The sequence below is a fragment of the Fonsecaea multimorphosa genome, assembly GCF_000836435.1.
Source record: "Fonsecaea multimorphosa CBS 102226 unplaced genomic scaffold supercont1.5, whole genome shotgun sequence".
Lineage (NCBI taxonomy): Eukaryota > Fungi > Ascomycota > Eurotiomycetes > Chaetothyriales > Herpotrichiellaceae > Fonsecaea > Fonsecaea multimorphosa.
In genome coordinates this window covers 918,483-931,163 of record NW_015971639.1, presented here as the reverse complement: position 1 = coordinate 931,163, position 12,681 = coordinate 918,483, and the positions used below count along the sequence as shown (strand labels likewise).

Here is a 12,681-nt window from a genome sequence, read left to right as displayed (position 1 = left end):
TATGAGTAATCCGTGGTGGTGTTTTTTTTCGTCCAGTCGCCACTTGTGGCAGGCTGAGGACGCACTCGTCACGCACGCAACAGGATGAGGCTGATGTGATCTATGAGGGATGAGGCTGGAAGATTCGGGATGCTGCGCAGCCATTCCCCGCGCCGAGGCTGCGCTCAGCCTCGCCTCCGCGTTTGTCAGCCTCGTGGCAAATCAGCACTCATCCAGCAAGCCGACCTCTCGCCCGCCTGAACTTGATCGTCCGATACTCGAGATAAATTCTCCCAAAATGATATCGTGGAAACGTATTTACAGTGCCCTCTATGCCATGAACGCGATCTCAGACCGGGTACCCGCGATATGTATCAGCATCCCCCTTGCCACAACATAGACTCGACCGGGGGTCAGTCCCAGAGCAATACAGCTTTGACGGTGGTGCCGCTATGTATGTCATGGGCCGCCTTCTCAATATCCTTGGCGCGATATGTCTTGATGAGCTGGTCATAGGGAAATCTCCCGTCCTGATTCGCGGCCAGGAGTCTTGGTAGAAACTCTTGAGGATAACAGTCTCCCTGGTTGCAACCAACGTAGCTGCATCCTGCATTTACCATCTCAAACATATTAAATGATGCTTCCGCGGAGAGCTTGAAAGCATTGTCAGCTTGTGGATTGATTTCAGTGGTCAGAAATGGGGCACATACATCGCCAACACCCACAGTTACGACCTTGCCTTTCCTTGCAGCGCTGTGCACAAGTTCTTTGATCACCTCCGGCTTCCCCGTGGTGTCTATAGCACCATCCACGCCCCGCCCGTTTGTGATATCCAGAAGGACTTTCATGAGCTCAGGGCGGACTTTAGAATTGACGCCGTGGGTTGCGCCGAATGAACGAGCCAGTTCCAGCCTCGCAGGGACGATGTCCAAGGCGATGATCTTCCTGGGTGGTGTTTCGAGCATCTTCAGAGCCATGATTGCTGACAACCCTACGGCTCCGGCGCCTACAACAGCAACAGTCATGTCCGAAGCTGGTTGGACGACGTTCAGCATTGCTGGTCATGTCAGTGTGAATGCTGCAAGGGATGGGTGATGAAGGAGAGTTACCCCCAGCGCCCGTCATGACTCCGCAGCCTAGCGCTGCGACCTGCTCAAAGGGCAGGCCTTTATCGACTTTGACCAGCCCATTTTGAGACACCAAGATATGCCGCGCAAAGCTGCTCTGTCCGAAGAAGTGACTCGTGATGGGTCGCCCAGTAGACAGGCTCGAAAATACCTTCGACCCATCCAGCCTTCCAATGCCAAAATTGTACTGAAACCACAAGTCGCAATACGATGACTGCTTGCGCAGACAGTACTTGCACTCCCCACATGAGCTGAAGACGACGGCGACGTGATCTCCTTTTGCCACTTTCGTCACCTTTGATCCCGTCCGCTCGACAACCCCGGCACCCTCGTGGCCCAGGACAGCTGGAAACAGCTCTGGCATGGTCTTCTCCTTTGAGAAGTTGAGGTCGGTGTGGCATACGCCAGTCGCCTTGACGTGCACGAGGACTTCATCTGCCCGGAGGTTATCGTGGAGCTCGATCTGCTGGTATTGGAAGGGTGCCCCGGGCTTGGACACCACAATCGCGTCGGTGATCATTTCAACGGGTATTTGGAGGGCTCGTAGATTATATAGGTGCGCTTTGTTGCATCGGACCCGGGTAGTCAGGTCATTGTATCTTGCAACCCTGATCACTTACTGCCAGGATGCTTTTGGCTTGGTGCGATGGAATGTACAGTTGGTGATACAGGTGAATAAACAGTCAAGACTCGGGAGATTCGTGCTGGAGGCGTGCGGGGAACCAAGATTCATTGAAATCATGTCGAACCACAGGCGCCACAGTCATGCCATCATACAAAGGCTGCTCACTTCAAGCCGGCGAGCCAAGACAGGCTGAGGCTGCGACTACGTGGTATTCCTGAGGAAGGTGAATCTCGCGAAGCAGTTGTAGCTAGCTCTATTAGGACTATGACCAACGACCTCTTCTTTCCCCTCAGATAGAGGGAGTGACTCCCAACAGCAACTTCAAAAGCAACTTTGTACAACAGCACAACAGCAAACTCCCCTTAATGTTTGGCAGAATCTGAGCTCGCTGGCACGGCTGGTCTTCTGCTTCGTGCTTGCCCTCATAGATTTTAAACACCATCCTATTCCTACAAGCAGCTGACTGAGGATTGAATTGAACCTGAGAGAGCCGGGACATTCTTCATCACAATCCTTACACGGACGAAGGCACAATGCCTGTACCGCCGCTGATTGATTTTCCCATCCCGACCTTCTTGCGAGACCTGCCACGGTCCAAATATCTGCCAAACTATCTCTTCTTCACCTCGCACTGCGATTCAGCCACTCAAGCCTCCTCTGCAGGAGTTTACTGCGGATCGTGGGCGCGGGATACACTCTTTATGTGGCAGTGGATCCATGACACACCGCAACAACACTTCGACTGCCACTTCAACATGCAATCCACCTATCCCACCATGTTTATCTCTACAACATCAGAATTTCTCAGGGCTCTCCTGATTGCTGTTGGACACCACAGACGTCAGCGTTATGGCATCAAGATCACCGTGATTGATGTTAAAAAGGCAATGGAATCACACCATGATATCACGCATGCACGCGAGATCGCGCAACGCTTGCATCGGGAGGACGCAGCCAAAAAGAAATCAGAGTGGGTGTTTCTGGGACGAGTCAAGCCTTGCGCCATTGTACACCAGATTGATTTTGACGCAACATTGTGTAACAGCCTCTTCAGGCTCTTTCCAACGTTCCAAGATCAAGCCTATCTCTGGGAGTTGCGATCTAACATCCCCAGGGACTTTCACTTATCTGATCCATACCTATTCGATCAACATAATCAAGCAAAGCGGGACGCTCAACAATGTGCTATGCTGGCCAATTGGCTGGGCGAGCCAGGAGGTTGGACGTGCGAGCAGAAGGATGTCTATCTGATGATAGTCGGGCAGATCAGAATGTGGAAAGATGACATGAGCGGAGCTGATGCCGAATACCAGCGGGATTTTCTGGAGAAACTCAGCTTGTGGGCGCCCAATGTATTTCACCAGAGTTGAGGAACCCAGCCCATGAGAAGTCCAAGAAAGATTCTACGACAACACAAGACCCGACTCCATGCTAGGCTCCTTCGAAAACAGACAGGCCATCGACTTCCGCGTTCACCAGATCTGTGCGCCTGACGGTAAGCCTTGCCTAGGCAACGATGTCTCCAACTGCTGCTACAAGCGAGACCCGAACGGAAGCGAAGGTTCGGCCGATGCATCGAACGCCTCTAGCACCGCCACAGCTTCCTTTGTTCGGCATCATTCTCCAACATCGTTACTGGCCGGGTCAATAGAGTTGGTGCCTGAGCACCCTAGAGCGGTTTGGGACTTGATGGGCTCTCCCAAGTCCCGACAGCTCCGAACCATGTGGCGGTGCCTGATCCCCTTGGGCCGACCTAGAACGAGGAACATCTCATCCGTGCATGAGGCGCCTTGCCACATGCAGATGATTGTGCGGAAGGTTACGAAGACGGCCAGGGATCTGGAACCGGGAAAAATGCGTGTGCCTAATCTATTCGACCATGAAAAGAGAAGCATGTGGTATCTTGATGCCCTCCTCTTTCCTCTTTCCGCTACCACTGTCAATGTTAGAAAATAATACTATCATGTGTTTCTCCTATTTTGCCTGCTGACTGACTTTTCAGTGCTGTATTCCTACACATCACATAAGGATGGTAATCAGAACTACTTGTACCGAGTATCACAGAAAAGCGACATCACACCACTTGGATTTGGGGCTGAACTGCCGCCGCGGCCGCCACCACTATTTGTTCCTTATTCATCATATCCATTGAGTCCCAACCCCGCATCACAATTCTGTACAATTTTGTATTCATTCAACAAAAGCATCCATGTCTTCTTCAGAGAAAAGAAATCTCCGGAGTACCGCGGTCGTGGACACGTCGGCACCCACGGACCTGCCGCCTTCATACGAACACACAGTCCTCCCCAATTCCAACCCATGGACCGACAGCCCGTCATCGCAGAGCCGACTGCCTCAACGGACATCATCAACACCGCTATCGGTCCCCTCACAGAACCCGCTCTCGGCCCTGTCCCGGCTGTCGACGGTGTCGCTCGCCAGGTACCGGATCCGCGACTCCAAACTCTCCGAGGACCAGACCGTGACCACGACGACCAACCCGGAATTGACGTCGAGCTGCGCGCACTCGCCGTCGACCTCGCAGCAGCAGCAGAGGTCGCTCCTCAAGTTCATCCGCGACCAGGCATGTCTGCCGCCCAAGCCGATCATGGTCATCCGCGGGACGCACGTGCACGGCAACACGGTCGTGGATTTTGACCTCAAGCTGAACCTGACCAGCATGTTGGACTTGGACTGGGGAGGCGGAGGGACCGAGACTGGCTGGAGCGGCCCTGGCCCCGTCAAGGTCAAGCGCTACCAGCATGGCTCGTCGAACGGGTCGCCGAAGCAGATGACCAGGGAGGAGATGAACATGTCTCCCCTGCAGCTGTGGGTGAAGAAGTTTTGTGAAGACAAGGCGGAGAATCGCAGGTGAGTGTATGCGTTTGTTTTAATTTGCATCGGTCCCCCTCAAAGTTCGATTTCGAACCCATGTCGAGGCTGGGTCCTGTTGAGAGGAATACTCCATCCATGGAGTCGAGATTTCCACCTCCACGGCCTCGAAATCACGATGCTGTTTCTAATTTCCTCCCCCTTTGGCCAAGCTCCTCTTCTACCCATCCATCTCCAGTTCTCAAATATAAATCATAACTAACCACCTACTGCTGCACGATTTAGCTTCACGCTGCACCGCTCGACACCAAACCTGCCCACCGCCCTGCTCGAAGGCTACGCCCGGAACCTTCTGGCCACGGTCAAGTACCGGGGCAAACTGCACGTCGAGTTCCCTGTGCAGTACTCGGACGTGGTGATCCAGCGCAAATCGAGCAACTGGTTCACCAACATGCTCCGGCTGTATCCGACCAAGAAGTACGAGGTCGTCGAGGTCGATTGGCCCGTCATCGGCACCGCCGCGGACAGGGACAGCCAAGGAGACGCCGACGAAATTGCCGCCTCGGCATCGACAGCTACACCGTCGTCACCAACGTCCTCCCGCCCCGCATACCAGCGTAGAGCCACGGATGATGGGACTGGAACCGCACATGCCGAACCAGCCTCTTCAGCATCCTCGACCTCGTCCTCCTCCAACCCAACCAGCAGCGACCCGACGGGGCTCCCGTCGCTGATCGCGCAGGAATGGTGGCGCGAGTGGCAGTTGGCGATCCGCAACGCCGTGCTGTCCGGGCGCAAGGGCTGGGTCACGGTCGAAGACTGGATGGAGGCCAAGATGGGCATGAGGGAGAAGGAGAGGGCCAAGGAGTGGGGGGTCGACCACGAATGAATCTCGTGCATTCGGCCATCCTTTTTCTTTTTCTCCCTATGTCTTTCTCCCCCGCGCTTTTTGCTTTCGTTTTCCACATTTCCGCTCTTCCTTTCTCTCTCTCTCTCTCTCTCTCTCTCTCTCTCTCTCTCTCTCTCTCTCTCTCTCAAAAGACCAAGGATACATGTTTCTTGGAACCAACGTCATCGATCGACTTGGAAAAAAGGAACGAAATGGGCTCCAACATTCCACGCACATACTTACACACACACACATACCAAAAAAAAGGGACGGAACGGGACGAATCTCAGGGAGGAAAAGAAAGAAAGAAAAAAAGCCCCAAGAATCCAACGGATTGATGGATTTCCCCTTTTCTTCACGAGCAAGCGCCAGTTTAGTTTTACGGTCTCTCTTACTTTTGAGGGCCGTTGTTGTTGCCTCTTGAATATACCCCCACCATCTATAACTCGGTCGGTATGATATATGTTTGTCGGAAATCAAGGGGAGAATCGAGATATTTGTTTACTACCGGTTTGCTAAAGTTTCAATTATCAGAGATATACCTACATTATGGGGCATGAAGGACATGAGAATATAAGGGGACATCAAATGAAATACTTAGTTATTTACCCTCACCTGTTAATAATTATATGATCCACTTCTAATGAAGGCTACCTAGGTAGTGAGGGGCGAAGGACGTCGAAAAGTCACCCTTTTCGCTTCGTGGCCCCTTCGTTGCCTTCCGATTAGAAATTGTCATGACGATGGGCCATGATGCGACATAACGATGTGTACTTACTAGGTAGGTAGGTAGGTATGTGGGGACGTAACACTCGGAAGGGATCTACCTTGTCTGAGAACATATGATATTCGACAGCCCACCGAGTACACAGTGCGACTCATTTCACGCAGATCTGGGCCGGATGGAAGATACGCATTGTGTGAGCTCAGTCAGTTAGTCAGTCAACCGTCTTCAAGTAGAGAAAACCAAACCAAAGAACCATATGCATGTATGAACTTTGGTCATTGTGCTAGCTCTTTGCTACGAAGCTCTCGAGCGCTGGGCTCTCGGCCCCGGCTATGGATCTGTCGCTGGCCCCTGTTCTCGCTCTTGCTCATTGTTCTGGCTATCCAGCCCAATGTCTCCAACGTCTCCAATGCCTTGGCCACAAGGATTGCCACCAACAGCGCTGCTCAGCATCGATGTGTCTCCTCCCCTAATGAGCGAGCGTCCAACAAACCATCGAATGGATAGTTCCAAGGTGATGGAATTTGCAGGTTTCTCGTCGCATAGTGGCAACATGGCTCATCCTAGGTGCTCCTTGAGCTCTCCAATGTCTTCAACCATTCATAAATCAACCAACCAGCTCCCTCGTCGACGGATATTCTGCTGCCAGCTGATAATGAAGATCTTGTTGATGCTGTCATGGTACTTGTGCGTTGCCGTCCTAACTGAGAGGAGGCTCTGGCAAGGACATATCTGAATCCCACTCGTCATCGGCATCATGCGCGCTCGAGGGAACGTCCTCGCGGACACCATCATCTGCTTCTTCTGGAGACAAGTTGACTTTAGATCCAAAAGCCCTGGCAAGTCTCTCGTACCACTCCTTGTCGGATGCGTGTTCGCCGTCCTTTGAAGACTCGTTCAGCAGTTTCGAGAGCCATACGCTGCCGGATTCCCACATCTCAGCCAACTCGGCCCTATCGTCAGGTTGAAAACCCGTGACCGCAGCCGCGAGACCTCCATTTCCCTTGGCCATTGCATCAAACTCGTCTGCATTCATGATCTTCACGACTCCTCCTTGTTCCTCCATCAGGATCTTCAAGGCATCTGCCTGGAGGGACAAGAGAGGTGACATTCGAAATTGGTTGCTTCCCCAGTCCAAGACGACCCACACCGTGTCGAACGTTCGTTTTGGTGGCTCTTCAAATCTCACCAGAGGATGGTTGACAATACTAGCAGCAACTGGATCCTGAACAAAGGTGTGGGAAGAGGAAAGCGGTCCAGAATTGTTGGAAGTGTCCGCTGCCAGGACTCTGTCAATCCATCTCTTCCGTGGCCCAAGACCTGTCAAGGGGAGTTCCTCGCATGTGTTGAAGATGATTTTCTCTGTGTTCAGTAGCACGAGCTTCCTAGCTTCCTCACTCTTGATGATGATGAGCGGCTTTCCCTTTTTGACACAAGTTTCTCTGGCATACACCGGGCTGAAAAGAATGCATCTCAACCAACCAGCGTTAATAACGCGTCCAGCATCTGGTCCACCTTGGTCCGCCCGGAAATCAGCACCCTCGGCTTTGTAGAGACTGAAAAACTCCTCCCGACACATTGGGCATCGCAACACATGATTACGGGCACCGCCACCAAGCTCTTGGTTAATCCAATCCAGAAGGCATGTCGCAGGCCAGCTGTTCCTACAACTGTTGCTAGTGCCAACATGGGTGAGAACCTCGACATTTGGAGCCACCGGTCCACGACACCAGATGCATGTTTCGTGATCTCGGGGACCGCGCCCGCGCCCCTTTTCCCAGCCAGACTGGTAGAGGGCAAGCAGGCGGACAAGGTTGTTTCTGTCGGTGAGGTCGACATCGGGATGAACGGTTTCTGGGTCTGGCTCCACGAAAAAGGCAGTGCTGGTCTTGTCCTGGTCAGTCGGACTGGCTGGGGATTCTGGTGTCTTTGAAGTCTCTTTGTCAGCCTGAGTCTGAACGTCCATTTCTGCCTCCGTAGACAATAGCAACGTTTTGGGAGTCTGGGTGTCGCTTGCAGGGGATCCTGTCGGCGACTTGTCCATGGTGATGCCCTGCTCGTTCTCCATGGTTGTGAGGAGTTGGTCAGGATTGTCAGTCGCCATGAGAGGAGATCAAGGTAGAAAACAAAACAAAACAAGATTTGTCGCGCCGGTTGGGTTTTCTATTCAGTCCTTGTCAAGTCCCCAGCCGCGCGGCTGAGGCTAAAGAGGGGGGCACAGCCGCACACACACCCAAGGCCTGTCAACAGCAACACAAACTGGGCGCCCGTTGAACCTCTCCAAGCCTTGCAATTTGGTTGGTTCACAGACCTGGGACATGATTAGGTTTCTTTTCGTTTGGATTCTAGTTCTCTGTGTTGTTGTTTGTGGCCAAGAATCAAGATAGGCCACAAGGCAACCATGGCTCTGGGACCGTAGCCTAGGTACAAGAAAATGCTAAAACGTAACAAGCAATGGCGTGAGCCGGGTATCAGGTCCGTCCAGAAGCAAACAACTCTTTCCCCTCTCTCCATACCGGGAATATCACAGCCCAAGGTCCATCAAAAGACCTGTTCAGAGACGGAGAGCCACAGCTCTTGAGATTACTGCGTCGAGATTAGATGCGGCACCAAGTCGAACCCTAACTCCCCCTGAAATGCAAAGAAAGAGCAGATTCCGGTTCTCTCGTCATCCGGTCGGGACATGAGACCGTGGTCTAGTGATTATGAGGAGAAATTGTGGTGCTGCGCTGTCTTGCGCAGCGCAAGATGAACAGACTGGCGCAATTCATTTCGATTTGCACTCCGAAGCCAGGAAGTGACGAGCGCCGTGTCACACAGACAGGAAGCAATGTGCTCGACCTCTGCTTTAGTGATCATCCAGAAGAGGGGCCCGTTCTCGGTCCTCGCTGACAATCGCGCCCTCGTGTCGATGGCTACGATCTGCTCCAAAGAGCTTTGGCGCCCCCACTGCCAGAGAGAGAACGAAGAGGATGCCAGCAATGATAAACGCAAAGATCCATTGGAAGGCCACAACTTTGGTTGCAAGTTGGCCCAGTGCCAGTGCTGTTCATGTCACGTTAGCAAGAAGCATCCTACAGTCAGCGCGGTGAAGCTCACATAAGGCGAGGATAGCCAATTCAAACCCCATAGTATAGTCCTTGAACACGGCGAGGAAGAAGCCACCCAGCATAAGAATGCCCCAGATGAAAATGTTGGCGACAATCCGAGCAGGCAACTTGGTAGCACCGGGAACCATCGCAGCCCCGTCCCACAAAATTGCGACATAGTTCCACGCCAATGGGGCAGAGACAATGGGCATGTGGATGATCAAAGGAGTGGTGGGATGGGCAAAGTATAGAGCTGTCAAATTGAACAGGTTCACAATGAGAAGGAGCTCTCCCTGCCAGAAGTACGACCGGACCCAAAGCATGATGAAGCCAAAGGTCAAGAGATTGTGCTGGTGGACGCCGTTAGTGATGCTGTGTTCACGCTGATGCTCGAGAAGCATACCAGGATGAAATGCGAGCCCACGTTGGCCGCATTAGTCACGTTCTCCTTTTCTGCGCTCCAAAGAAATCGAACATAATGTGCCTGAAAGATGAGTACAACGACCCAATAGATGCTTGTGAGCACCGAATTGACGCTGAACCCTGTCGGATTATGATTGTTTTGCCCCCATATTGTGTGACAGTGTCTGTGATGTTTGCAGTCGGTCGGCCGCTGGAAGGTGTAGATTGCTCCAAATATAACCAGCAGGAGCCAGCTGACAATCGTGAGGATCTTGTAGGCAATGAGATTCTTTTGGGTAAACTCTTCGCGCTTCGCAAACGGGTTGTCTATGGCAGGTAGGTTAGCAGACATGTTCCAGAGCAAGCTTGCAGGTTGAGCAGCTCCGTACAATCTGTGAGAGGCATCTCGAGGTCGTACGCCGAACACAGAGCTTTAGAGGCTTTTTGTAACAGCTGTCTTGGGAATTCAGTGCAGAACAGCAGCTCGTAGAGTGAGGGGAAGTTGAGGCTCAGTCGAGACAAGACATGCGAGGGAAGATGAAGTTTAGCAGGCAGGATCAATTCAACAACCACGGCGGTAATAGCCGGGCCCTAGTTTCATCAGAATTCGAGCTGTCCGCGTGATTGACCTGAAGCTTTTAGCAGTGCAACGATGTTAGAAGGATGGAGAAGCCAGAACTTGAATAGGGACTTGATTTGCATGCGGAAAAGGACTCCAGCCATTCATCACTGCCACCCGCTGCCACTCAACTAATCGTGGGGAACTGACGTCAGGATAGACCACTCGCAATCACGTGCTGCGTCCATCCCACTTAGCCTCGTCCTCGTAGTGCAGGTTTCACATGCTGATTCATGGCCGACGCAGAATGTAGTTACAAAGATCATGCGCACACCAGACGACAAGCAGAGCACATCAGGCATCAAGGCTGGGAGAAGAATGATGTATTGTCATACAGTATCGAGACATTGGCACACAGGCACACAGGCAAACAGTGGGTATATTGTTTCTGACAGATCGCCCCATGCTCAGAACTTGGCCATGGCGGCTTCATATGCAAACCCCAGGGTCATCTTAGCGTGTTGAAGCATGTGATCAAAGCTCAGGTACTTGATGACATCGTCTGTGGTGTGGATTTTCTTGTCCGAATATTCAAAATCCGATTCAATCACAAATGCTGAGGGATAGCCGTATTTGCTCGCCGAAGCGTGGTCGGAGCAGGCGTATCCGCACTTGGTCAGTGTGTATGGGATATCACAGTAGGCGGTAATGATGCTCTCGACAAACTTGGTCAGAGCTGGGTCCACAAAGTCTGTAATCACTCCAACCGATTCTGGTTTACCGTTTGCAAGGGTTTGCTCGACGTAGCCTGTCATGTCTTGCTGGATCATAGCTTTGATGTCCTTTCCTTCTTCGTGATAGGACTTGAAGATGGCTTGGCTCCCAAGAAGACCCCCTTCTTCGGCCGAATACCAGTGGAACTCGACCGTGTTCTCACTTGAGCCGTTCACAATCTTGTCCGACTTCAGCAGAGCCGTCAGAGCCTCGAGGATGGTCACCGTCCCGCTGCCATCATCATCGGCACCAGGCGCACGGAGATAGGGGAAGAACATATTGATACTGTCCAGATGTGCACCAATCACGACCGTGTGGTTTGTTCGCCCAGGAAACCGAGCAATGATACTCGACTGTCCCCATGAATGCGGGAACAAGTTCAGAGAAGCGCTGTAGTTGAAAGCGCCGGATGCTTCAATGGCTTGCTCTATCTGGTCATGCAACCACAGAGCTGCATCAATGCCACTCTGGCTCCTGTAGTAGCGCGTGTGAAACGACGTGAGACCTTCGAGGTGCTTGCGCATGTTGTCCTTGTCCAACGTCTTCATCAAAGCCTTGACCTCGTGCTTGTGCTCAGGTTTCGAGGGATAGGTGATCGCATTCGCAGCTGTTTTCGATGCGGCCGCATATGGGTATGTGTCTCCAGTTTCAGTAATGTCCATGAACTTGATTCCATTCTGTTGCACTTTGAATCAGCAGTTTGTTCAAATTGCCTGTACGGAGTGCAAGACATAGTGCATACTCTCTTGAGTTCCCATTTTTCCTCCTCCACGACCCACCTCGTTTCCCCTGAACTCAGTTCAATCAAGTACCTGTCCTGACTGGAAGCCTCTTCATCTTGAGGAATAAGTGCTTGCTGAGACTGAGTGTCGACTGAACGAGCGAAAGCGGAAGCGCCGAGCGACACGACCAGAAGCGCGAGGGTTCTCATGGTGAATTCTTGAGAGGGGTTTAAAGAGAAGAAATGAATACACGACAAGCCAAACCCGAATCCAGAAGGACGTAGGTACACAAAGTAGCTAAGTGTCAGTCTGAATAGTTTGAATGTCAGTGAACCACATCTTGGGTTGGAGACGCAGGCACCAGGCACCCCCGAGGACTCGCCAGCTGCAGTTCGTTGAGCTTCCCGAGGGCCACCAGGCTTAGCAGCCCTTTGTCGGTCCCCCACATGACGGGCAAGAGCCGACGCGCGCATGGCGGCGGCAGCCCCTTGGGCATCACTAGACTGCCTCGACGGGTCACCTCATGCACAGCTCGTACCGCCTAGAGCACTTCGAGGTCAGCTTTTCATCATTGCGGTTATGAATTGTCTTCACGATGAGCTCTTTCCGGCTTGTTCTGGCCAAAGCAGAGGGTGCTCCAGGCACTGCATTGTGATACATCCCTAGGTAGGGGTCTAGTCTTGTAAATTCCCAATATACCTATAGGTACCTAGGTAGGTATTAGCTATACGAACCGATGAGTCCGACATCATCATGGCAGTGTTTGTCCGATGATTGTTTGACTCATGTTCAGTCAATCCTGCCCGCACGCTGCTGGGAGGTTCGTTATCATTCGTCCGTGTCCGGGTGGTCATGACTCCCACCACTAAGAATGATTGTACGAGCTTCCGGGCCACCAACTGCGGGCGCCGCATCCTTATCCCAGGTGAGCCTCAACCGCAACACCCCTCAAGCAA

General features: G+C 52.4%; 6 protein-coding genes across 6 annotated transcripts; 2 read left to right on the top strand and 4 right to left on the bottom strand.

Moving 5' to 3' along the window:
- Window positions 1-392: 392 nt before the first annotated feature.
- On the bottom strand, window positions 393-1,626 carry Z520_03549 (uncharacterized protein; the record flags this gene model as incomplete). Its single annotated transcript, XM_016774059.1, has 3 exons — window positions 393-632; window positions 690-1,036; window positions 1,089-1,626. 3 exons carry the CDS (start codon window positions 1,624-1,626, stop codon window positions 393-395), a joined length of 1,125 nt encoding a protein of 374 aa, XP_016635005.1.
- Window positions 1,627-2,264: 638 nt separating this feature from the next.
- On the top strand, window positions 2,265-3,101 carry Z520_03548 (uncharacterized protein; the record flags this gene model as incomplete). Its single annotated transcript, XM_016774058.1, has 1 exon — window positions 2,265-3,101. One exon carries the CDS (start codon window positions 2,265-2,267, stop codon window positions 3,099-3,101), a length of 837 nt encoding a protein of 278 aa, XP_016635004.1.
- Window positions 3,102-3,940: 839 nt separating this feature from the next.
- On the top strand, window positions 3,941-5,452 carry Z520_03547 (uncharacterized protein; the record flags this gene model as incomplete). The annotated part of the gene is made up of 2 exons (XM_016774057.1): window positions 3,941-4,602; window positions 4,849-5,452. 2 exons carry the CDS (start codon window positions 3,941-3,943, stop codon window positions 5,450-5,452), a joined length of 1,266 nt encoding a protein of 421 aa, XP_016635003.1.
- Window positions 5,453-6,879: 1,427 nt separating this feature from the next.
- On the bottom strand, window positions 6,880-8,247 carry Z520_03546 (uncharacterized protein; the record flags this gene model as incomplete). Its single annotated transcript, XM_016774056.1, has 1 exon — window positions 6,880-8,247. One exon carries the CDS (start codon window positions 8,245-8,247, stop codon window positions 6,880-6,882), a length of 1,368 nt encoding a protein of 455 aa, XP_016635002.1.
- A 780-nt stretch (window positions 8,248-9,027) lies between these two features.
- Z520_03545 (uncharacterized protein) lies at window positions 9,028-10,022 on the bottom strand (the record flags this gene model as incomplete). The annotated part of the gene is made up of 3 exons (XM_016774055.1): window positions 9,028-9,224; window positions 9,279-9,618; window positions 9,672-10,022. 3 exons carry the CDS (start codon window positions 10,020-10,022, stop codon window positions 9,028-9,030), a joined length of 888 nt encoding a protein of 295 aa, XP_016635001.1.
- Window positions 10,023-10,696: 674 nt separating this feature from the next.
- Window positions 10,697-11,934, bottom strand: Z520_03544 (uncharacterized protein; the record flags this gene model as incomplete). Its single annotated transcript, XM_016774054.1, has 2 exons — window positions 10,697-11,680; window positions 11,746-11,934. 2 exons carry the CDS (start codon window positions 11,932-11,934, stop codon window positions 10,697-10,699), a joined length of 1,173 nt encoding a protein of 390 aa, XP_016635000.1.
- Window positions 11,935-12,681: the final 747 nt, after the last annotated feature.